Source organism: Aythya marila (genome assembly GCF_965140915.1).
Source record: "Aythya marila genome assembly, chromosome: 1".
Lineage (NCBI taxonomy): Eukaryota > Metazoa > Chordata > Aves > Anseriformes > Anatidae > Aythya > Aythya marila.
In genome coordinates, this window is record NC_139042.1 from 135,181,014 (window position 1) to 135,205,869 (window position 24,856).

Sequence of the window (24,856 nt, forward strand, 5' to 3'; positions counted from 1 at the left end):
AAAAGCTTTTTCCTAACCCCAAACAAAAACATAGTACTAGCAAAAACAAACCAACAACAAAACAAGCCTTTTCAACTACTCAAACTTAATAAAAACACATACTACATCAAGTGAAAAAAAAAAATACACATTTTAATAAGTCATAACTTCCAAAATCCTTGTGACCTATTGTTTTGTTTCAAAGTACGTTATGTATCTCTATCATCTCTAATTTTAAATCTATTGGTCTCCTTCTACTCCTTTCTATTTTTTAAAGGCATGTAACATTTACTAGCAATGCACACTAATGATATTTTGATATCTATATTTAAAGGAGGTAAGAGAATTGTTATGCAAAAATAGAGAAGCACAAAGTTCCAATTTATTTTAATAGGAATTTCATATATATACACACATGAGTAATACCAACTCTGAATGGTAAGACATACATTTTATGAACTCTCAGCATCCCTTATGTCCTTCTCAACACTAAAACAGAATTTGTGGTGCACAAGGAATAGAATTTCACTTTTAGTTAGTGAATAGTTTCTTCTGGTACCTAGTGCTTCAATGAAAAAAGCATCCTATCAACAGCAAATGGATGTACAAGCATTAACTTAAATATGATGGCAAGAATGACTTTACACCCTCAAGCTATCATGTAAAATGTAGGCTTTTCTATACAAGCAAATTTACGTTTAGAACAATTAGATGTAAGGACCTCTAGAAATGGTAACATCCTGTCTGATGGACTTTTGAGTTTTCTGAATTCTGAGCAACTGTAAAATGCTACAGCCAGTGTTCACAAAATAAAATCTGGTTGCATGGGCCCATCCAACCATTCTCTGAACAAATATACAAGTCATTTTGTTAAACTTGTTGCAATACGAAAACTACACGAACACTCACAATCAATCTCCTTTGCTAAGGATTTGCGATAAAGCACTTTATGTATTTATATAGACATTTAAACCAGAGGCACAGGTACAGAAACAGAACATTTTTCTCTTTAAACGTAATTCTAGCTGGATACAAGTACCTCAACTTCTTTTTTCTTTCTCCTGTTAAGTTTCATCCTTTCTTGATCCGCTTTTTGCTCCCACTGAAGTTTTTCTAGCTGCTGGGTTAGCGTAGCCACTTTCCTTCTTGCTATTTCCTTTAGCTCTTTATAGCGCTCCAACTGGGAAAAAAACAAAAAATTTCACACCACTGAAAGTGGGATGGCTCATGGTTTTATATCCTCAGTTAGTAATTATCTACCTTATTAAAAAAATATTACAAAAGCCAAATAATTTTTAGTCATTCCAGCTATTAATTCCATTATCAGCAATTATATTAAAGGAAGAGTCAATTCAAAGCTTACACTTATTTAAGACCACAGACAAGAAATATTTAAACTTAAAACAATTTTTATCTTCCAGGAAAGTTCATAAAGTTGACAGTACTTTACAGCGAACGGTAACACAGAAGTCTTTGCACAGGCCAAAATTTGTGCAGATTTACTATAACACCATTCTTATTACAACATTTCTACATTATCAAATATATACTTTTAAGGTTAACATATGAAACAACACTTTAAGCAATGCCGCAAAGTTACAACTAATTTGACAAATGTGTCTAAAGTGCAGAACACAAAGATTCACATGCTAAAATAAGCAATCCCTCAGGTTCTCCATTAATTGATCAGAAAATACTTTAAGGAAGAGACAGTGGAGACGAGAAGCTAGTACTTGGTTTTAGGAGGGTTTTGTCACCAAATGGTTGCAAAGATAGCTTTCTAAAATGTGAATTTACTGTAAAATGATTCAGTACTTCCCTTCTAAAACTTGAAATAAGCTCACTTTTGAGTATCTCAATTTTAGATTCTGACCCACATTGGGTGGGATTACAACACGATCTTGTTTGCATTTTTGTTTTCATTTTCCGAATTGAAAACAGATTTCAGCAATATTTAATTTCTCAAAATGGATCCCCTCAGCCCAAGACCCTACAAGATATTTTCTCGCCTACCCTCCCATACTGTACTTTCTGGACTTCCACGAAGAAAGAAAAACACTAACACCAACCAATCAACCCCAAACAGATAAAATAGCCTAACCATGGATAATTACATGCAGCTATAACCCTAACCCATAGAGGCAAGTCCCTGCCTACAACTCTTCTGAAAGTTTCCATCAAACTCTTCTCAACTTCTTATTCACTTGAAATTCATTGCTTCTTTCAATAGAATACCTTCTCCTATTGCTTAGAAGACTACACACCCTGAGATATGTACCACATCTAATGTCAGAACAGGACATTTCTAATATTCAGATTTCCTAGAACTGTTCACTGCTTGGAACTTCCCAGAAATCTGCCTGTTTTTTCCCCTTCTACCAGAAAGGAGACAGCTCAGTACCCCAAAAGACTGCAGCATCATTTCTATTTATCTGATTAAGAGTCTCTGAATAAAAGCTAAAATCTTGTTTTTGTTTGAACTCAACAGCAAGAACATTAGAAATCACAGATTCATCAGTGTGGATTTCAGACTTCACTAGTAAACAACACTTTGGCTTTTGTTCTCCCAATTCACCTGACTTTCTCTCAGCTCAATATCTGCTGCTCTCTGCAATATCTCCTCTTTAGTTTTCTTCTCAAATTCTCTCCACGCCTTCTCAGTTTCATACAGTTCTATCTCCAGGTCTTTTATGTTCTGCTTTTCCTTATCACAGTATTTCTCCTTGTCCCTCAGAAATTTTTTAGACATTTCTATTTTCTTGATTTGGTAGGAAGTGTTTTCTTTTGCTTTTACATAGAGGGCTCTATGCTGAACCAGTGACACTTGAAGAGTCCTAAAGGAACAAAAAACAAAACCATCCCCTCAAACAAACATACAAATCAAAAATGGTTGCCAGCTGCAAGGCTACATACCCACAGATGATTTTTTTTATTTTAATATCCATGGAAAATATAAATGTCAGTGAAGTACAACAGTCTAAAATCTCATGGCAAACACATTATTTCTATAATAAAATTACTGAAAACTTTGGGAAGGATGGTACGACCCCAATATCTAGTTATTACTTTTACTGCTACGAACTGACTTCCATAGTAGCATAGATATATCACACTACCTGCTTCAGCAGGAAATGCCTGCCTTCCAAGCAATTCCCTTAAAGACTGTGCTTTAACTATCAGAGAACTTGATTGGAAAACTTACTTCATTTCTCCTTCCAAGCGCTGTTGGTCTCTATTTAGTACACCAAGCACTTTTTTCTTGGCTCTAAATTCATTTTCTGCTGTAGCAAGAGAATCTTTCTTGATACTAGCCTCCATATTCTTTTCATCCAACCTTTTTTTCATAAAGTCAATGTTTTTTTCATTGTAATAAAGCTGGAAAAGCTGTAGCTGTATCCTGTTTTCATGCATTTCCTTGATGAGCATCTGGTAACGATCTGCCTACCAACATTAAATTTATTAGTTCAAAACAAGATTTTAAAATAACCAGAAGTCTAATTTCAAGTCCAAAGTGGTATTGGCTAACATACCAACAGCTATAATTCATGTAATGTGCACTAATCAAAACTCAGATACCTAAGTCATACCCTTAAATCAATTATCCTGGCAAATCTACCCTTTAAATTATCACATTTTTATAATTATATACTTAAAAGTACAGAAAATTACGTATATTAAAGTATATTGAAAAAATACTGTATGAATGAAGTGAATTTTAAAAAACATATCTAAATTCCTAAATGATGTAAAATTATGCAGAAAAATTAGGCAATTTGAGTTACCTCCTCTTTTTCCATCTTTGCTTGTTTGCGTTCTGCTGCAATACTTTTTTTCTTGTTATAATTAAAGTGTGCATCCTCTTCTGCTTGCTCCATTTTTTTCTTTTTTCTTTCATATTCCTCAGCATATTGCCATGAATTACTGATTTGTTCAAAAAGTTGAGTTCTTTCCTTTGGCTTCTTCATTGCAATCAGTTCTACTGTTCCCTACAACAAAATTGAAAAAAACAAACAAACAAAAAACAACCTGCAGATTATTATGCTATGTAATGTGAATTTCTTCTCCATAAGTATATAATGAAGATTTATCTCCTGATATTTTAAGGGTTAGCATAATTGTAAGTATGTACTTTTAGATTCAACCCCGAAGTATAGAAACAAAAGGACTACAACCTAGCCACTTCATCTGATTACATAATTTTATAATACCAGTAATTGACTAACAGAAACACCTTCAAACAAAATCTACCTGAACAAATCAGTGAGCAGTATCAGAAAGCCAAAATTAAATGTCATTAGTCTCTTTAAAGGAACTGAAAGTAATTTTCAATGAAAAATAAGGTAACAAGAAAGATTTTAAATAACAGTTTCAAAAGCTTAATAGCTGAAGTCAGTGCACTAGAAAATTCTTTAACTCCCAAAGTTAATGGGTGCACAATTTTTATCCATACATTAGCTAGTCAAATCTTTGCTGACCTGAAGGAATTTCAGTAAACTGTATGACTTATTTTTTTTTATTGGTGGGCAAATGCCCTCACCACAGTAAGTATTATCACAAGAAGCACCTATACCTACTCCTTCTATAAGACGGAAAAAATTAGTTCTTCCTTTGGAATTTTACATCCATAGTTCAGTAAATATAAGGAAAACAATCTCATGAAATGTATTTATCATAAGCACGTGACATTTCTGACCAGTACCACTAAATACTTCTGAAGCAATAAATCAATAGCATTTTCAATCCCTAAATCTTAACACAGACGTATAAATTTTCATTTATCTTGACTAACAAGGAAGTTATGTGATGCAATAATCTTTTTCTAGCACTAAATTCATAAAATAAACATTTCAAAATCTAAGAATCTTTAGTTTCTTTAGTTTTCTTTAATTTTTATTTATTTATTTTTTTTTTTTTTTAATTTTTAGTTTAGAAGTCTTTAGTTTTAAGCATCCAAGTCCTGAATTTCTTCCAAAATACTTTCTTTCTTACTAGTACACTCATGTATACAAAAATCCGTAATTTACATTTCACAGTCTTACAATTCTTAAATGAGATCAGGATAAAGTTTATTGGATTTAAACTATCTAAGTCTATCAAATTAGAAAACTAGCTTGACTATTAAATAGATACCTGTTACAGATATAAAATAATCTCAGAAATTTGTTTGCTTTACAAAATACCTTAAATGCTCACCTGAAAAATAAGACAATTCCTAGCTTTGACAAGTATGCCTATTTTTTCAAGCTCAGATATGTAAGTAGATCGGGTGACTGTTTTATCATTGAAAATAAATTCAGAACAACTATCTAAAGGAAGAAAGAAGAAATAATCACTGTAAAACGGCTATAACACAAAACACATAGGTAAAATTATTCCGCTTATATTTCCCCCTAACCGAGCAACCTCCTCAAAGAAGAAAATGGATTTCAACTTTTCCCTTAGTCATTTCAGTAACTTCACTCTTCTGTACTGAAATTCTAGCTGCATGCTTACAAAAAGGTAACAGATGCTTAAGGGCTTGTACTTCCAGCAAGGCATCACACTCTAGTTTCTAGACTATGGAGTTCCTACACCATATATGTATTCCTAATGAAAATTCTACAGATCAAAAGTACAGAGCAAATAGCATATTCATGGTTTGGTTAATTTTTAACTTTGCCCTTACTGTTTTTTCCATGCAGTTTTTCAGTGCACTTTTCAATGCTATCAAGATGCTGCTGATGGACTGTAAGAAGTATTTCAAGACTCATGGGCTCAATTTAACCAAACATGACAGAGTATTAGGCATTTGAAATTGAAAGTTAAAATTCCTGGTCTCCATTTTTTTATTTATCAGTCAGGTACAGAATGTACCTCCAGAAGAATCTACTACGTACCACGGATAACTCTTGAAAATGTTTTTTCTTCCCCATCTTCTTCACAATATACTATCTTTACGCTTGCTGTAGAAGAAACTGGTTTTCCAACATGCGCTCCATGAATAAGTTCTCGAACACTTTTAACTCGCAAGTTAGATATCTTTTCACACATCACAAAACTAACAGCATCCATTATGTTAGATTTTCCTAAAGGAAAAAAAAGCAACACACATGAAAAACATAAAACAGTGAGTTTAACATGGCAGAAATTAAGAGATTTGATTAACAATTAACTTAAAAAAAAACACATGTAGATACACAATTCTATATTAATTCTAATTCTGCATTCCACTGAGGAAAAAAAATAATATTATACAGAATAAAGAAATCCATTCCTAAGATGCAACATACTGGCAGCAGATAAGCCTATCTGTAATAAAAATCACAACTAAACTGTTACATCCAGCCTGCTAGAACCAGTTGAACCAATTTTACACAGGCATTTCTAGAGGTCATTAAACTGAACTAGCAACATCATAATCCTCACAGTTTCCTTTGCATATATTATTCTACAGTTTCTTTATATATATTATTATATATCTATTATATAATTATTATATAATGCTGTCAGAGAGTTCTGCTGCATAAGGACTCTTTCACATAGCAATAGCCTTTGCCCTAGGACTGTGGTGTTCTGGAGAACACAAGTACTTTCCCACATCCATTCACCGCAACAATAGAGTTTTCTGAAAATACTCCTTAGACTAAAAAAGAAATCTCTTCATTGAATCCTTTTTCCTTTAGTATTGATCATTTCTATTGACAGTTTAATTAGCATCTGTCTTTAACCTTGCTACTTTAGCAATAATTTGACTCATTTACCAGAATATCAAAAAGGGATTAATATCAGAGTGAAAATAGAAGGAATAAAATATAATTCAGATATCACACAACTTTCCCATTATTTTTTCCTGAATCGTCTATAAGATTCACCTCAAACAGTGCCCGGAAAAAAATATGCAGTTTTGAGACTTGCAAATATTTAAAAGTGAGGATAAGTCAGGATGATTCAGGATATGATAATGAAGCTAACTGACAATAGCTAGCTATTTAGATTCATCGAACACACTCCAATTAAAAGAAAAAAAGGAACATAAGGATCTAAAAGCTAAATCCTAAATTAAATCACTAATATACTGGGGAACTAAGACCAAAACCTATCCCCATCTTTGTGGTTCTTCATCAGGACATCTCACACTGCATATCACATTGCTCTCAGTCAAATAAAAGATTAAATCCCATTTTTCAAATGCAGCTTTCAAAATTTGGTTTGCTTCTGCTGAAAAGTTCCACCACCCAGTGCATAACAACGCTTAGTCACATCTACAAGCAAAGGCTCTTGTGGACTAAAATACCATAAGCAAAGTAGCAGCCATCCCAAACGGCTGCTCTCTCCCCTCCAGAAGTGCTTGCTCATAATGCAAAGACTACATATTCTAACCAAGAAGCGTCTTTGCATTACTACACTTTACAACCCTAAGCATTAAAGATGCCTTTTCTTCAGGAAAAGAATAGGGAAAACTAGAAATCCACCTCTCTAATTGAAGAAGCAATGGCAGCTCAGAAGCTTCCAGAAGAAGGTGTATGTAAAGGGATTTGAAGCAGGCCCACAAGGTCTACCTTGCCCTGGGCCAAACCTTGCAACTCAACAACCTGCTACTGCCATCCTTATCCACTCAGCCCCTACTGCTCTACCAACACACCTACCACTTTCTCCTCATTAGGCCCCCAGAGCTAAACGTGGGCAAGCAGAGCAACCAAAACCTCTATCTTTGTATCTACAGTGAAGAAGACTGTCTGCCCCCAAGCCCTGCAGCACACCGCTACCTGCTCCGTTGGGCCCAATGATGCAGTTGAACCTCATGAAGGGGCCAATGACCTGTTCCCCCCGCCAGGACTTGAAGTCCTTCATCACCAGCAGCTTCAGGTAGCCCATCCCTGCAGGGACACACACAGCCCACAAACCGCCCGCACAAGATTTAAATAATCGTTTTTTTTTTTTTTTTTTTAATTAGGTTACGTCCCGGGACCGAGAGGAGAAGAAAAGCTCACGCCGCCTCGCCCCTCAGTAGGCGTCGAACAGCGCCGCCGTTAAGAGGCGTTATTAGCGGCCGCCATTAACAGGTGGGGCTTCGGTTGCCCTAGCGACCCGCTGTGTTGCTGCCGCCGCCTGTGCCCGGCGCCATGAGCGGCCTGGGGCTGGGTCGGGAGGCGCAGGAGGCGGCGGCGGCCGCCCTGGAGCGGCGACGGCAGCGGGAGCTGCAGCGGCAGAGCCGCATCTTCAACGCGCGGCTCCGGACCATAGGGGTGAGGCCGAAGCACGGGGTGAGGGGAGTGCGTGTCTGGCCGAGCCAGGAGGCGAACGCCCTTCAGTCTGTGGTGGCGAGAGCTTCGCCCTAGTGGGTGTTGTCTTCGGTCGGCTATGCTACTTGCAATCCGAGTGTCAGGAGGTTAAGTTATATATTATAGCTGTTTAAACTCTCGATGCAAGAGCAGCTCCCTCACGAGGGGAGCGGAGGGTCAGGCGCTGAGCTCTGCTCTCTGGGGACAGCGACAGGACCCGAGGGAACGGCCGAGGAGCTGGGACAGGGGAGGGTCAGGCTGGGGGTTAGGGACAGGTTCTGTGCCCGGAGGGTGGTTGGGCACTGGGATAGACTGCCCAGGGCAGTGGGCACAGCACTGAGCCTGATGGAATTCAAGAAGCACTTGGGCAATGCACTCAGATGTGTGGTCTGAAATTTTAGGCGTTCTTTGGGGACCCAGGAGTTGGACTCAATGATCCTTGTGGGTCCTTTCCGACCCAGGATATTTTAAGAGTCCATGCAAGGGTTTACAACACTTAAATTAATTTTCCGACGATGTGGCCAAAGGCGCACATTAAGATTCTGTGTGTGTCTGTGCAGGAAAAAAGAATGCCAAAAGGGAAAATAAATTTAAATCTTGCTTGTAAGTTATTCTAGACTACTCTGCTGATGCATACATACATCATGAGTATACGCTGTAGTGTTAATGAGTGCAGAACCAAATTTAGAACTGGTGGAAATAAATCCAATCTGTTAACTTCATTGTGCTGGTAGGGTTGCAGTGATTTCGTCTAAATCCTCTCTAGTACTGAAACATGTTTCCTATGTCAGTGGAAGGATAAATTTACATTATTTCTGTCAGCACCTCCGATTTATTCTTGTGACTTGTATGCAACAGTCACCCGCGTGGTCAAGTAGCAGTTCCCACTTAACAAACTGGACAGGTTGTCCCCTTGACGAAGCATCCTGACACACATGGTAGCCAGCACTACAAGTAAATGACAGGAGCTAATAACTTTTTTTTTCCTCTGCAAAGCTTTTCTGGAGCCTTAAAAATTAAATGTGAAATATGCTGACCTTCACTAGCTGAGAATTTGTATCACAGTGCAGTTTGTTGAGCAATACTTCTTTACAACATCTGAAGGTCTTTCCCAAATACTCTGTTGTAGAACTAACTTACCAGACAGGTTTTGATAGATCCATTTACAGGAGACAAACATCTAAAGTGGAAGAGGAGTTGGAGGAACTCTGTCCATGTTATCATGAATTTCATTCAGTATTTGTTGGCCGAACAATGACTGCTGACAGAAGGGGCTGTTCCTGTGGTTTGAAATTAAGCCAAGTTCAAAACACAAGGAGTCAACAAAGCAGTTCAGTGATATCGTATTATCAGTATTTCCAGCGTGGCTTTCAATTCATTGTTTTCTCATTCCCTTTTTAATTTAGCTGAGTGACTGTCTATGACTCAATTAAAAATCAAGGCAATGTTTGGCATAGATGCAAAAATATTTAAGTGGTATGTGAATAACTTAAAAATGTGGAAATCATACTGACTGGAAAGCAGAATGGGAACTGAGACATTTTTTCCTTGATTATTACAAGTTGCTTTGACTTCTGTATGTTTCTTCATCTGAGAAATGGAAAAATAAGATACATCTCTCTTCATTTACAGATCTAAGAATTTATCCTCAGTAAATGAGTAATTTTTTAAAAGTTCAGATGAATAGTTCTAATGAAAAATAGCACATTCCTTTTGTATATGAATTGTTATGCATAAATCCAAGTATATGAGAAATCAACTGCTTCCAACTGTTCATAGTATGGAATTTATAATTTTAATCCTATTTGCATCTCTCAGTCTTAAAGTTGCTAATTTTTCAGCTAGACAGGTTACTGTTCCGGAATGCACAAGTTCAATCTGTAGCTTTACGTGACTAGGAATGGTCTTTTTAGGGATGTATTCTCGTCAAGTGAAATGTGTTCAAATGGGAGACAGCTGATAATGTAAATCTGAAATCAGACACACGGCTGAAAACATTGACTTATCTGTATTATTCCCAGTAACTGCTAATGGAGTTAAATTGAATTTCTGCTAACAGTGATTCCCATAGTTATATTGAAAGCTTGGTTTCTAAAATGAGTCCTCTAAATGAGTTTAAAGCCTACTATACTACATAAAATTACATTCTTAAAAATTACATTATTATTATTATTTGACAATGATATACTGTAGAATTCTTCATGGTTTCACCCTTATTAGTTAACAAATTTACCTCTCTGCCTGATTGGTGTAGTCAGTAAGCCTTTTACAGCATTAAAAATGTGTGTTTTCACCTGTTATCTGTTAAGTCACTCTATCTTGATCTGAATAGTTTTCAGGCAAGGACTTTCAGAGTACCACGCTCTTAAAGAATTGTATCATTGTTACTTGATACAGCTTTTAAATACATCAAGTGACAGTAAAAAATAAAATCCTGATTTCTGCATATGAATTTGTCACTTCTGTCAGCAAACATGACAGTTCTTTTGGCTAAATAGGATACACTGCCTTGCTCAGCAACTACTATCCAGGGCTATACTGAATATCCTTTAGCAAGTCAGCTCATTGCAGTTGTCTGGGTGTTTCTCAAGCGGCACCCAATATTGCATTTTGGGGACTATATCAAGCCCCCAACATAGCTTGTTTCTCTGATACGACTGGAATATTGCTTCCCATTCCCTGTTAATTCTTCAGTGTACGTTTAGGCAACCAACTGTATTTTTTTCAAAGCTGAACTATTTCAACTTCTTGTCATCTTGACTGGCAAAATAATTACTATAATGGGGAATTATGTTCTGTATAATGCAGCTAATGTATGTATATACTCATATTAAATAAATGTACTGTTTTGTTCTGATTAGATAGACCTTTCAGTATTAAAACAAAGCCAATAAGAATGTTGCTATTTCTGGATATTCCTTTATATGTATTAAATAGTGATGTATATGTATTCTGCTGGAAGCAAATTTTATCTAAAACAACTGTAAAGCAACAGAGCTCAACAATTCCTGCCTTTAATCCTTCAAATAGTATCTCCTACAGAGCTGTTTTGGTTTGTTTTTCTTCATTTTAATAGGTTGATAAAGATGCGTTGGATGCCCAGGTCAAGGATAGGAAAATTCAAGAAGCAGCTGAAAAAGCACGAAATGAAGAACTTGGTATACTTGTAGATAGTCTGATATTTCTATGAAGAGTTAAATGTAAACAGATTTGCCGTCCATGTCTTTCGAGCATTTGTATTAATTTCCAAATAGAGTATTTCTCTTTCAATCTTGAATTTATCTATCTATAGGTGCGCGTGCAATTATAGGCTTTTGTTTACGTTCAGGCATACACACTGAATCCTCTGTGTACTCCTATTTATGTTTATACATTTACATTGATACAGTATGTGTTTCCCTCAGTATCTGAGGTAGGAGCTCACTTTCATATTGACGTGATTAAACGGGTATATATTTCTGTGTAGGTTGGAATCTACAATGTTTGCTTTTAATAAATGTAGACAAATAGCATTGTTTAGACACTTGAAGATATAGGTGGATTTAATGTCATAGTTATGGAAGTACTTACTATTGTCTCCTTTCACAAACGTATTTAATTTGTAACATTAATAAGAAAATTTATTCCTAAAAAACTGAAAGTATTTTATAAGCAAAGATTTCTAGAAATTCTAGTTTTTGCTAGTATAGTGCTTTGTATATAAAATACATTTTCATAACGTATTAAATGTGGAATATATGTGTTCTATTTATTCCTTTTCAAAGTTTGATTTTCCTTCTTAAGTGATACATGTACGCTTCTAAGAATTATATTTTCATTGTGCTTATTTTTCTCTAGCTAATGAAATTAAGCAAAATGACAAGATCATGTGTATGTTAGAAGAACGACAGAAATATGATATCAGAAACATAAATAAGGCTTTCAGTGACTTTCAGAAGAATTTTCAGAAGCCAGAAACAAGACGTGAATTTGACTTGTCTGATCCCCAAGCCCTAAAGAAGGATAGACCTGCTCGACTTTCAGACAGTGATCCTCGATGTACTGTATCTGGCTTGCAGAAGTTTATGGGTGAAGACTTAAACTATTCTCTGAGGATGAAATTTCAGAAGGAGCAGTTAAGAGAGTGGTCTCTTCAGCAACAGAGAGACTGGAAGAATGCACTAGCTGATAAAAAAATTTTAGGTATCGACAGAAAATAACAGGGTTTTTATCTGCTTTTTCTGAAATTCAGGTGTATATGACATTACTGTGGTAAAGCATATTACATCAGATTCTGGCGTAGCAGTATTTAAGTGTATTCAATATTTAGGCTTTAAAAATGCAGCAGTATTTATGTTTCAACTTCTAATACATTCAATATATCAATTCAGAAATTTGTATTTAATAACATGGTGATTTTATTACTACCTAGACTTCATTTCAGTTTTACACCTCAAGTGAATTATCAGAGCATTCTGAAAAAAACATCTGTAGTTTACATGCTTGATGATACTAGGACAAATTGTCTAATCTTTGCTTTTCTACAGCATACAAAGTAGTTGCTATTTTTCTCTTTCTCAGCCTGTCATGAAACATTTTTTTGCGATGCTTAACATACTTTTTTTTTTTCAGTTTAACTTTTTGTCTAGCTGTTAAGACAAGATTGATCACAAAATAAACTGATTTAATCAGTCACTGAAATTCCAAAATGGAAAGCTTCAGTGGTAGGATTTGGAAATATTTGTGTAATTCAGTTTACTGTAGGTGTAGTCCCACCCTTCCCAGTAGCTTAGTCATATGGCACGTTATTTCCATAAAAACTGAATAAATTTCATTTTAATGTAATTTAGATGATCTTCATGACAAGAATAGGATTGAACTTGACCGAAAGACTATGGAGCAACAACAAACAGAAGAAGAAACCCGTCGTGCTGTCTGTGCAGTTACTAAAGAATTCAACAGAAGCCAAGTAAATTTGTGTTGGTGGTCTTTGTTATTGCTGTTTGTCTCGTTAAGGGTGGGTGAAAGGAAGTCAGATGACCAGTGTACAGGTACAATGAGTGGTGATGCTTTCACAGAGGTTTCCTAGAAGCTGACTTTAAATGTCGATTCAGAAGACAGGATTTATTCACTTCTTTGTCCTCTGCAAGGATCTAGCTATCCTCTGTCTAGTTATCTGCTATCAAAATTCTCCCTTCTGGTTCTCAGCTTGCTGACTAGCAGGCAGCCACAACTCCCCAGTCTTTCTGGAACTTCTAGTCTGTAAAATGGGCTACAACAAAAGCCTTCCATGCTTCCCTTCTGGTTTTATCTCAGTCATCTGATAATCTAAGCTCTCTGCCTACTTTTCTTTTTGCTTGAATGGAAATGTTACTACCAGTAGCTTTTAGTCTTTATTGCTTACGTTAGTGCCCTGAGAGTGTTGTTTTTAGTACTTCCTTGATATCTGTGTACCTGTGTCTCTTGGTTGTTTTTGAAACGTTCTTCGGAACTTACTGAAACATAACAAAAACCTTTCCGTGTCAAGGCAGTTGGTGATAGAATCATCGAATATGAGGGAATGGCAAAAAGCTGCAGCAGGGGAGGTTCAGACTGGACATTAGGAAAAATTTCTGTATCATGAAAATGGTCAGACCCTGGAACAGGCTTCATAGACAGTTGTTTGACCCAGGTCTGTCAGTGCTCAAGAGGTATTTAGGTAATACCCTTATTAATAGTAGGCTTCAACTTTTGCTTAGCCCTGAAGGGGTCAGGACTACACGGTCAGTGGACTGGATGATCTTTGAAGGTCTCTTCCAACTGAACTATTCTATTCTAGTCTATCTTAGTACCATTATCTGTCACGGTCCCGTTCTTCATCTTACCGTAGAGATTCTCTTACTGCATTCAGCTTCTACGTACAGCTTAAAGGGCTAGTTGGACACTATTACTTCAGTTACACCATATTTGGTTTGAATTAACTTTATTTAGTCACATCAATATAAGGCACATTTACATTACCTATGTAAAGTATGGTATTTTGGGACTAAAGAATATAAGTATACATGCCTTTCTGTAAGTGTTGCTTGAGCCCTTCATGATTTTTTATATATATATATGTGTGTGTGTGTATGTGTAGTTAGACGGAGGTAACTAAAAAAGGTTTTACTGCTTTAAATCAGGACTACTGAATAGTATTTTACATTAGTAGCTGCAAAAGTACCTGAAGTGGGTGGTGCGCTTAGGTTTACAGTAGTATCCAAAATAATCGTTGTCATATCCATTTGTTCCATGTAATAGTTCCTGAGTTTATGACAGGGCTAGGGAAATGGAGTGAGGTGGGCATAAGTATGCATGTGGTGTGATTTATTTTTATTTTTTTATTATTTTTAAAGTTTAGGCTTATACATTCTACTTTACTGTTATTCATATTAGATGTATATGAAGACATGTTCTTTGGTTCTTTTTTTTTCCCATTTGTGTTTTGTTTTTCCAAATAAGGGTATAATGGAGACAGGGGCAACAACAATCTCTATTTAGTTGGTTTTTACTGTCCCTTGCTATATTGTACAGATCAGAGTTGTCTTGATATCTCTTTTTCTTTCCTCCTGAGGTAGGTAATTATGTTTACTTTTTTTTTTAATACCATAGTATACTTTTCAGCCTTTTGGTGTTGTTTTTTTTTTTTTTTTCTTAGAGTGGTTGAGAAGAGCCGTTCATTTTCCCTGAAATGATGTACTGATACAATTGCTGCTTTTCTTTGTTAAACATGCAAGACAGAAGTTTCAGGTTGCCAGGCCTGTTTTTCTACTTGTTTGTTTATTAAAGAAAGCTATGTTACAGAGGGATATTCTGTACATCCTTTTCCTGAGAGAGAAAACTAGGGCATTTAGCCTGAGAATGAATTTTACAGAAGGAATCTCTGTATCTGACCTCAAATATATTGATCAGGAGCCTCCATCAATTCTAGTGTTTTGAGTAGCCAATTTGAAGACCTTCACCACTTGAGGGTGTGGTCTCATACTGCATATAATTTGCTCTGACTGTGAGTGACTTCCAAAACAAGAACCCCTTTTCCTGTTACCAAAGCTTCATGCACTTGTTTCAGCTGTCTCTTGAAGTGGATCTAATGGTCATGAAGCTTCAGGATGTGTTAGATCATTTCTCAAAACTCACAGAAAACAAACTGTGGTCTAGAATGTGACTGCTAGATCTGACATAGGAGTGAGTGCACAGTCTGTGGTGGTGCAAAACCACTCTGTAAGGCAATCTTTGATTACTGTAATTTGGATCAAGTGTAATATGACAATGCATCCTGAGAGAGGATGAAATGCCCTAGAATATGACTTTTGATCAATCATTATCTCCAAGCGCATCATCTGTAGTCTTTAAGGTTGTTGGTATCTGTAGGGAAATTTAAAAAGGGAAAGGGGAAGGAACGGGACAAAAAAAAAAAACACAAGTCATGTACTCCAGGATTTTTTTTTCCTTTGTTATTTTTCTAGTCAGTAAGAAAAGAATCCTAGCATCTGACTGAAAGTAGGGTATCTCAGTTTAGTAAAGTCTGTCTTCATGAGTGAATTTGATGTGTTGCCCCCTGTGACAGTGGTTCAGCTTCCTATGCTTACAGTACTACTGTTGACAGTGACTTTATTGCTGACAAGCTAATTGCTAATGATCATTTTATTCCGGAATTAATTAGCAGAACAATGAATTAATAGTATATCTGGTACCATTTTTTTCTCAGTCCTGAAGGATCCTGGACTGTAAACAACTTAATTGTTTTATGGCTATAAGATTAATGCTACCTTTCTTCCCAGATTTTCTCTCACAATAAGCATGTGTTTACCAGAAATGCCAATGGTGCTTTTGTCCTTGATATAACTGTTACTACAAGCTTAAACTGTCAGTTATTCCTGCTGACATCATTTGTTCGTAAGTAGTAAACACTTCAATTTGGAAAGCAAGGTAGCAGGAATTAAAATTACTTTGAGTTCTGACTAGAGTATATATATTTACAATTCTTTTGACATGTGATTTTGCAATAATCAAAAACAAAGAGATTCCTCTCTAAGAACAAGAAGACTTGGGAATGCCCAGTTCAGCATTGCAGTGATAGATACACTGATTGTGCTCCTGAAATCAGACAGTCCTCTTACTTTGACACAGGACTTGAATCTTTGCCAAGATATTTTGGAGATTATGCTAAGAAAATAAGAGGACATGATAACAGAGGATCTTTAACTCATATTGATAGACTTCTAAACAGTCTTGCAGATTTCATATAGACAGAATTTATTCCTGGGAACACCACAATAGCTCAATAGCTCGACAGTTTTCCTGACAATGTTGTTGTTAGGGACTTTTGAAGGGTAGGATGGAATTATTCTGGTTCCTTACTCACTTGACATTATGCCATTACTAACACATACAGAGCCAGTAGCCACTTCGAATAAATACCTATTCAGGCTTTGAGTAAATAATGTATGTTTACCATGGAACCTTTTTTTATTTATTCATTTACCTGAAATTAAGTATATGTGTGCCTGAATATAGAAGAATGGTAGATCTGTTTTTAAGCATTCTTTGAGATGTGCTGTACAAATGTCTTTTATCACTCACATCCTATTCTTGGTATTCAGTGTCTAGAACAATCAGTGTTTCTACATTTTTACCATATCTTCATGCATGAAGAAACATTGCATGTACTTGCTAAGCAGAAGTTCCCATCTTGAATGGGCTGGGTGTGCAGTTCTCTACTATGACATAAATATCTGTGTAATATAGCCAAAGGAATTGCATTATTCATCTATGCTTCTTTTGCAGGTTCCTAAGACCCTGGATAGGTTGCTCTGGTCATTTGTGAGCTCTGTGACTTGTTATAAGGACTTCAGAAGCTGTGGTGCATTCCTTTAGCGCTGTGTTGGCAGCAGTTAGTTGCTTGTGCATGCAGAACTTGGCATTATTCTAAGCACATGAACTCTTGGCCTTGAAATGCTTCTCATGGAAATTTCTTTTGGTTTATGACTTGAATCAACAGAGCATTATAGTAGTAGAGAAGATACCCTATGAATGTTGGACCACAAATTAAAATAGATGAAAGAGCATGTATATGTGCATCTGTGTTTTTTTGATTGTTTTTGTTTTTCATGCTACACCAATGAATTACATTTTGTTGGGGATTTGACTCAATGGAAAATGTATCAGATTTTACCCAGTTTAAAGTATTTCTTTTGCAATGTCATTAATCATTTTTTTTTGTAGTGCTATATGTGTGGCTATGCACAGAGCTAGGAGTTTCTTCCACGAAGATTCCAGGCAGCTTAGAAAATGTTAGGCTCTCCCTCTTATTGAGAAGGTTAGGATTACAAGGATTTTGGATCTGTTGCTAGATCACACTAGAATTACATTAATAAGGTGATCTAAATAAAAATTAGAACAAACTTCAATAAGTCTTCATCATAGTCTAGTATTTATTTATGTGAGGTCCATCCGAAATGACTTTTGGTTAAATGTAATTTACTTTGGAGCATTTTTGGAACTAAAAATAATTGATCAATTTGTAGTATCAATAAACTAAAAGTACATAACAAGGTATTCTGATATATATCATGATACTGAAAAATGTCATAACTTTAAAAATCTTTGGTGTTCGTGTTTTCTTTTTTTGTTGGTAATTGCAGTCTTCCCCTCAAATTGTTATTGACTCTTCTGGAGAAAAAGAAAACTTAATTAACATACATGTTTGGATTAAAAAATTGCTTAAGCTTCTGGTAAAAATTATACTAACTTCTGTGAGATTAATAAGTGACATTTAGTTTCTAATTTATTATTCCAGATTGTGATGGCAGAGCAGGTAACAGCTAGATCTCAAGTTACATTTTGGCACTTGAAGTTTGGTTTGCTTCATTTTTTTTTTCAAAATTTTTTTTATTTGTTTAAATGTAGACTTTTCTTATTCTAGTGTTCAGTCTTAAAAATACTTACCAGCCATCTAATAAATAAAAGTTTTCTTTGTAGTCTAAGTTAAATTGAAGCTTAACTAATTTATCATTCAAGAAAAAGAGAATTCATCTTCTATTAGTTTGTTTGCACATGAAATACTTCTGTTATTTTAATAGAAACCATAAGGCTGTTTTCAGCCATGGTACCATATCCTAGATCAATAAATTCTTAGTATTGTTTGCTATTTCTTCTTCTGTCCAATCTCTGATGGGTCATTGTCTATGTTTGCCTGTATCAAATAAAGGCCACCACATGGTATGCTACAGGCCTGATACTTGGCAGAACTGCTGTCGTACAAACTTAGTCCATAAATACAAACATAGGGGTAAACCCAGCCAGGTTAGCAGTCTCCTCTAGTGGGATGAATCTCTATGCTTCCCTATGCTTCATTCTCTGTTGTTAATAACTTCTAGCTATTCTGCCTCTCATTTTTTACCTTTTCACTTTCAAAGTGAATATTCTCAAGCCAGTGGTCTTAAACAGAGTGTGAAACAGTCTTGGACAAACTAGAGAGATGGGTCTGTTGCAGTCAAGATGCATGTGCAAGAAACAGGTCTGACACCCTGTGCTCTGTTCCCTTGCCAGAAGGAGATCTGTTGACATTAAAGAAATGTATACCTTTAGATTTTCAATGTTATTAGCCAGTAGGGTCATGATCATAATGTTCACATGTGATGCTGTTGACAACTGTATGCAAGTTGAAAAGAAAACTATTGTGATGTGCTAACTATTGCATCCCTTTAGTTAACTTTTTTTCTTGGAAAAACTATTAGTACGCTCCTTTTGTTGCCTTCAGGCTGCTGAACTAGCTGAGAGAAAGAAGCGGGAAAAACATCAAAAAATGAAAGATGACATGGATGAGATTTCCAGCCTCCTTCAGGGAGACTTACTTTCTGAAAACCCTGAGCAAGCCATCAGTTCCTTTGGTAGGCATCGTGTGATTACGGATCGGTGGAAGGGAATGAATCAGGATCAGCTGATGGCAATCCGTTCATCTCAACAGCAACAAGTTCTGGAGAAGCTGGTATTTAAGCTTATTTGCATATTGTGTATTCTTGTGATAGTGTTATAAGCAATATGTGTAGAAGAAAATATATTTGTTTACTATGCACATTTCATTTTGAGACGGAAAATCAGAACAATAGACAAAACAGAGATACTTTAATCATTCAAACGTAACACAATGTCTCTAAAGGAGTTGGGAAATGGCAGGGAGCAGCAAGAGTGGACTGGGAGGTAGGTTGCTGGGGAGCCTAGGGCTAAGGGGCCCAGGAGTCTTGGAGCATGGTCCTTGGTGGCCCAGCAGTGGAGCAAGGTTCTGCGGAGCCTGAGGGCCAGGCTTCACAGCACTTGGTTTAGGACTTGAGACAGTATGAGCTGCCTGCAAGGGATGAGCAGGTGTGGTCTGCTCCATAGGGGAAGAGGAGCCAGGAGCTGAGGATGACTGCAGAACAGGCTGCAGCAGAGCCTAATGGACAAGGTTACTTCAGCAAGGCAAAGAGAGTAGGTCCAGTGAACCTACTTGTGCATATTTCTTAGTCTTAGATGTTTCTGAATGCAGTAGACCTTCCTTTCTACCATCCTACACAACTATGAGTCACGCTTTGGGATGGGGTTACAATAGAAAAAATAAATATTGATGATAATTGCTGCTTTACAGGTGGATGGAAGCAGGCATTCAGAATGAAGAAATCTGTATTTCCTTTGCAGTGATGAGTATATTGGTGCAGTTACTGTAATGTAAGAAACTGCTAACCTTATTTAGTGCAGAGGTTGAATTAGCTTAATGAATTGAACAGGTGTTCAATTTTTTATTTTTGAATCCCTGCAATGTCCTATGTTATGCTATGTCTTGTCTACTCTATTATTAATGCTGAAAATAGAGTTGTCATTTCTCTAAGGGTGTATTTATGAGACTTGCACTGGCTCTCCTCTGATCCTACACTAAACCCATTCAAATAGCTAAGGTGGCAGAACATGAGCCCTTCCAAGAAGGGTGAGAAGGTTTTTGCAGGCCCGGTTTCTTGAGTCAGTTCGCTGTAATGTCAGACACAAAGTGTGGAAGTGAGGGTATAACAGAGAGATGGCAGAAAAGAAAATGGTTTGCATCTATCATCTGGTGTGGATGGCTCAGTTATTGCACTGAGTCAGCAATATTGTAAGCCATACTGATGATTGCTAACTTCTGAACTCAGGAGGTTCTGTTAACTCCTGCCAACAACTTCTTTAAAGAAAGAAAAGTCCATTGTGCTGATCTTGGTTTGGGGAGAGCTAACGTATTGGAGAGAAACAGTAGTCTACTGATGAACTTACTGACACTATAGTATTTTTGCTAGGCAGCAGACCTAAATTACTTACCTTGTGCAGAAGTAGGAGTCAGTTTGTCTTGCTTCCTGGAAAAAAACAGCTTCCTAATCTGAAGTATTTTACTTCTGCCTAATGCATGGGCTCCTACCTTATTTGGAAGTGTTTATTTTTTTCCTCCCTATTTTGAGCACTACCCCTAACATTCAGTAAAGACAAGCAAGTTTGTTGTTGGAGTGAATTTACCAATAAAACATTATATAGACTTTTTCACCTTTGAATAAAGACAAAACAAAACTCTTCCCTCCTGTAGAGACTAAAAGAGGAAGAACACAGAAGAGATGCTGAATGGGACAGGCGAAGTATACAGGCTGCAAGAGCACAGTTGATTTTAGGGCGGCATCAGCAACGACAGAGTCGGGAACGCTGCCGAGCTCTGGATAGCATAAATGCAGAGCTATCCCAGGAGCAAAAATCAAAGTAAGTACCAAAAGTGTTTTCTTACTTTCAAACACAACTGTTATTAACGCAATTGCTTAGAAGAGCTTTTCTGCTTTAATTAAGCTTGTTGTTTTTCTAATAAACTTAACTGCAAATTTATACTTTTTAAAAAGTCAACAATTCAGCTTAAGAATGTTTTTCAGAACTGTTGAAAAAAACCTTCAAAGTGTAGGTTATGATGGTTACTGACTTGCATACATGTATATGGAATAATAGCTGGAATTCCCCAGGGAAGTGGTCACTGCACCGAGCCTGTCTGAATTTAAGAAGAGATTGGACTGTGCACTTAGTCACATGGTCTGAACTTCTGGGTAGACCTGTGCGGTGTCAAGAGTTGGACTTGATGATCCTTAAGGGTCCCTTCCAACTCAGGATATTCTATGATTCTATGATTCTTAAGTGTTCCACTTAAAACAGATTAAGTTCATATCAATAACAAAGTAGCAAGTAAATACAGTTGGACAGTAAATTATATTATTGCTTCTGAAAGAATGTGTTTCTTTAATTTACCTTAGTTTTCTGAAACAACAAGGGTAGGTATCAACTGCCTTCAATAAGCACTGCTAGTTTCTGATACGTTAGGGCTAACAGCACATATGAAGCTTTTCCTTTATGTATGACAAAACCAGGTAATTCTTTAGCGAACCAGTGGACATGGTGTGTAGGTGTTTCTGCTGTGCTGAGAAAGTGGGAAGATAATATATGAAGGAAAACCAAAAATCAAGCTAAATGATTCAGTGTTCTAATCTTCCAGTCTGATTTTTTTTCTTCTCCTTTTCCATGAATGCATGCATATATCTTGCAAAAGAATATCCAGTACCTGGAGCTTTCTTGTTATAAAAGCAAAACATTCTGAATTGTGTTAATTTAGCTTTTCACTGTGAGACATCTGGAAGGTTATTTTAGGAGGAGAAATAAAATTTGCTCTATCAAGATATGGTATACGTTTTGAAGATAGACTTATGTTTAATTCCATTTCTAATAATTCTGGATTTTATGGGCATTTCTGAGTTTATACTTTACATCTTTATGTTTCTCTTCTATACAATGAGAAAACATACTAACTGCATATTTTGTTTTTGTTATTGCTAGGAACATTTATCTTAAAGAAGAAGAATATTCAAATGTCCCAACAAGCCAGTACTTTGCACAGTTTAATACAACCAGTCGATGACATCCTAGATGCATCAATGTGAAATACATAGAAGTATGTAGACTTATTAAATCTTTTAACTGAGCAGTCTTTCTTCATGTTGCTGCCGCTGCTCATTATTTGTATGTATTCCCTATGCTGCTTAAACAGTGCACTTGAACTAGAGGACAGCCTGTTAGACTACATTTGTGCTAGGAACAGGAAAACACTAATAAATTTTAAACATGATTGTTTTTCTAAAAAGTTCTAGTTGATTCTATAGTTAGGTTGTTTGACCATTGTGTGTGAGGCTTAACTGGAATACTTGCTATATTTTTTTATAATTATATTTTGCTGTATTTAGAAATCAATTTCTGGAAAAGCATCAATTTAAAATGTGATGTTACTTGATCAGAGTTACTCGTTCAGAGAGAACGGTGCCTGACATAGATCATGTAGATCACAGGTGACAGAAACTTAGCCACATTCTGTGGGAGGGAAGAAAGATGGCTTAGGTAGAAAGTTGTAAAGTTGTAAGGCTTTTTTGTTTTGTTTTGTTTTTTAAATTGGAAAAAAAAAAATGAGGAAGAAATGAACAAGGTGATCAGAAGTGCAGAGGATAAAGTGATCCTGAACAGCAAAAACAAGAAGAAAAAATGTGTATATTTACCTAAGTGATTATAGCAGTGAGGCATGTTACAGAAATGTAATGAATTACAGTAAATGGGAGAAAAGTATTTCTACATACACCATCATTCATTAGACATAATGGAGAAACCTAAACAGCAATGTGCTTGTAAGGGAAAGTGTAGGGAGAGCTTAAAGATGTGATGAAAGAGGGGGAGGAAGTAGGTATGCACCAAACAAAACCAAGGAGTAAAAGTTCTCTGTGTGTAGGGTAATTCATGGAAACAGTTTGTTTGCCTTATGGTTAAAGAATTGACTTACCGATTGAAGAGCCAGGCACTGGTATTTGAAAAATGGGGAAGTGAAACATATGGGAAGAATATATGGAGATGCAAGGTAAGGAACTACATAAGATAAATGGATATGTGAATATCCAAAAAAAAAAAAAAAAAGAAATCTGTGAGGGAAGGAGATGATATGCAAAAGACTGGAAAGAGAGTTAGAAGTCAATGATCTAAAGTAGCAGGAAGAATGAAAGACAGGCAGATATTCAGATAAACATTTAAGACCTTTAAGAGATAGTGTGTTCTAAATAAAAATAGATGCTGTTTATGAGAGTTAGTCTTGAAATAAGAACGTGTAGTTTGCAAGAATCTGGGATGTAAACTTGGGGTAGAAGCATCCTGATGATATTGGCACAGAGTCCACTGATTCTTCTTTGTATCAAGATAAGTGATAACTTCAAATTCTGGTGAAACAGGTTGAAGATGACTCCAGCATGCTAATTAGGAAAGATGTTTAAAGAAACTGAGGCAGAGGTAAACTCTCATCTTTGTGAAAATACTTTGTGAAAAGCAAGGTTCTCAAGGTAGATAGTATTAGAAGGATTTTTGAGTTGTTTAAGGAAGAATTTCTTGAAAGGACTGTATTCAAACAGGTCTATTTGCTTAGCTGAAATTTTGGCCCCATGGGATCAGGCTAATACAACTATTTACTGTTCTGAATCATGTAATAACAGAAGTTGTGAGATGTCTGTTATGTTTGATCCCACTAGGTGGAGTGGTGAAAGAAGATCAAGTAAGTATAACATGAAAATGCATAAAGAAATGTCTCAGTACCCGATAACCCATAGCAAGAAGAAATGTCATTGTTAGTTTATTAAAACAACTGAAACTAATTGTGATATAGATAGAAGTGAGACAGAAAAGGGGTGTGGCTAGAAAACAGGAACTGAAAATGTGCTATTCAGAAAAGTTGGTAGATAAATCTGAGGGGGAACACACTGCACTGTTAATGATGAGATTGACTTAAAAGAATTAAGAAGGGATGGTGTGTTCAAGAGATGCTAATATGACAGCATTTGAAAATTGATTTGTCAGGCTAGGTTTGAGACATGGCTGGCTATCTTTATATTATTACCAAGTACTGTAGTGTATTAAGTTATCAAACTAGGGAGTTAATTTGGTTGTCTTAAAATAAAGGCCACCAAATGGGGTGGGAAGACAAAACAATAGCTTTCATTTAATTAAAGTTTTTTCTTGATCTGTGTTGAATATTTCAGGCTCTGATTCTTTTATTTTTTCTTCCTTTTTTTTCCCCCTTACTTAAGTTTTAGTTACCTGACAGAAAAAATGAATAAAGAAGCATTGAAAAGTTCATGCTGTTGTTGTCTTCATTTGTTCAACTTCCTTGAGTAGGTGTCTACAGTCTTCACAACTGTAAAAAGTATTTACCTACTACCTTTCTTGAAAGATCTTTGAAGTTAGTTTGAAACTTTTGAAAACTATTTGAAGTTACAAAGATACACTTCTCCAGTTACACTGAGAATAAGTCTTTACATAGAAATTCAAGTAAGAGTACAATTCAATAACTGGGTAAGATCAGACATCCTTAAATTTCCCAGAAAACTTCTAGTATCATCAATCATATTTGCAACAAAAAAGATGCTACATTCTATCTCTTTCAGAATACAAAAAATTAAATTTATTTTAGATCTTAAAAAAAAAAAGGCACAATTGAATTGTAGAGAATATGCTTAATGTGAAATAATTAATAATTGCTTATATTTTCACAGAATCACAGAATTGTC

General features: G+C 36.0%; 2 protein-coding genes across 2 annotated transcripts in view; one reads left to right on the forward strand and one right to left on the reverse strand.

The window, feature by feature from the left end:
* Positions 1–7,833, reverse strand: part of SMC1B (structural maintenance of chromosomes 1B) — a gene marked incomplete at its 5' end in the record, with an annotated part of 35,069 nt that extends 27,236 nt beyond the window's left edge. The window contains 7 exons of the mRNA XM_082772516.1: positions 1,019–1,159; positions 2,555–2,813; positions 3,182–3,420; positions 3,762–3,965; positions 5,173–5,285; positions 5,856–6,044; positions 7,725–7,833. Coding sequence (XP_082628642.1) covers positions 1,019–1,159; positions 2,555–2,813; positions 3,182–3,420; positions 3,762–3,965; positions 5,173–5,285; positions 5,856–6,044; positions 7,725–7,833 — 1,254 coding nt within the window. The remainder of the gene's footprint in view (positions 1–1,018; positions 1,160–2,554; positions 2,814–3,181; positions 3,421–3,761; positions 3,966–5,172; positions 5,286–5,855; positions 6,045–7,724) is intronic.
* Positions 7,834–8,081: 248 nt separating this feature from the next.
* RIBC2 (RIB43A domain with coiled-coils 2) lies at positions 8,082–22,182 on the forward strand (the record flags this gene model as incomplete). Its single annotated transcript, XM_082758688.1, has 7 exons — positions 8,082–8,204; positions 11,317–11,398; positions 12,078–12,422; positions 13,070–13,188; positions 19,000–19,227; positions 20,821–20,987; positions 22,101–22,182. 7 exons carry the CDS (start codon positions 8,082–8,084, stop codon positions 22,180–22,182), a joined length of 1,146 nt encoding a protein of 381 aa, XP_082614814.1.
* Positions 22,183–24,856: the final 2,674 nt, after the last annotated feature.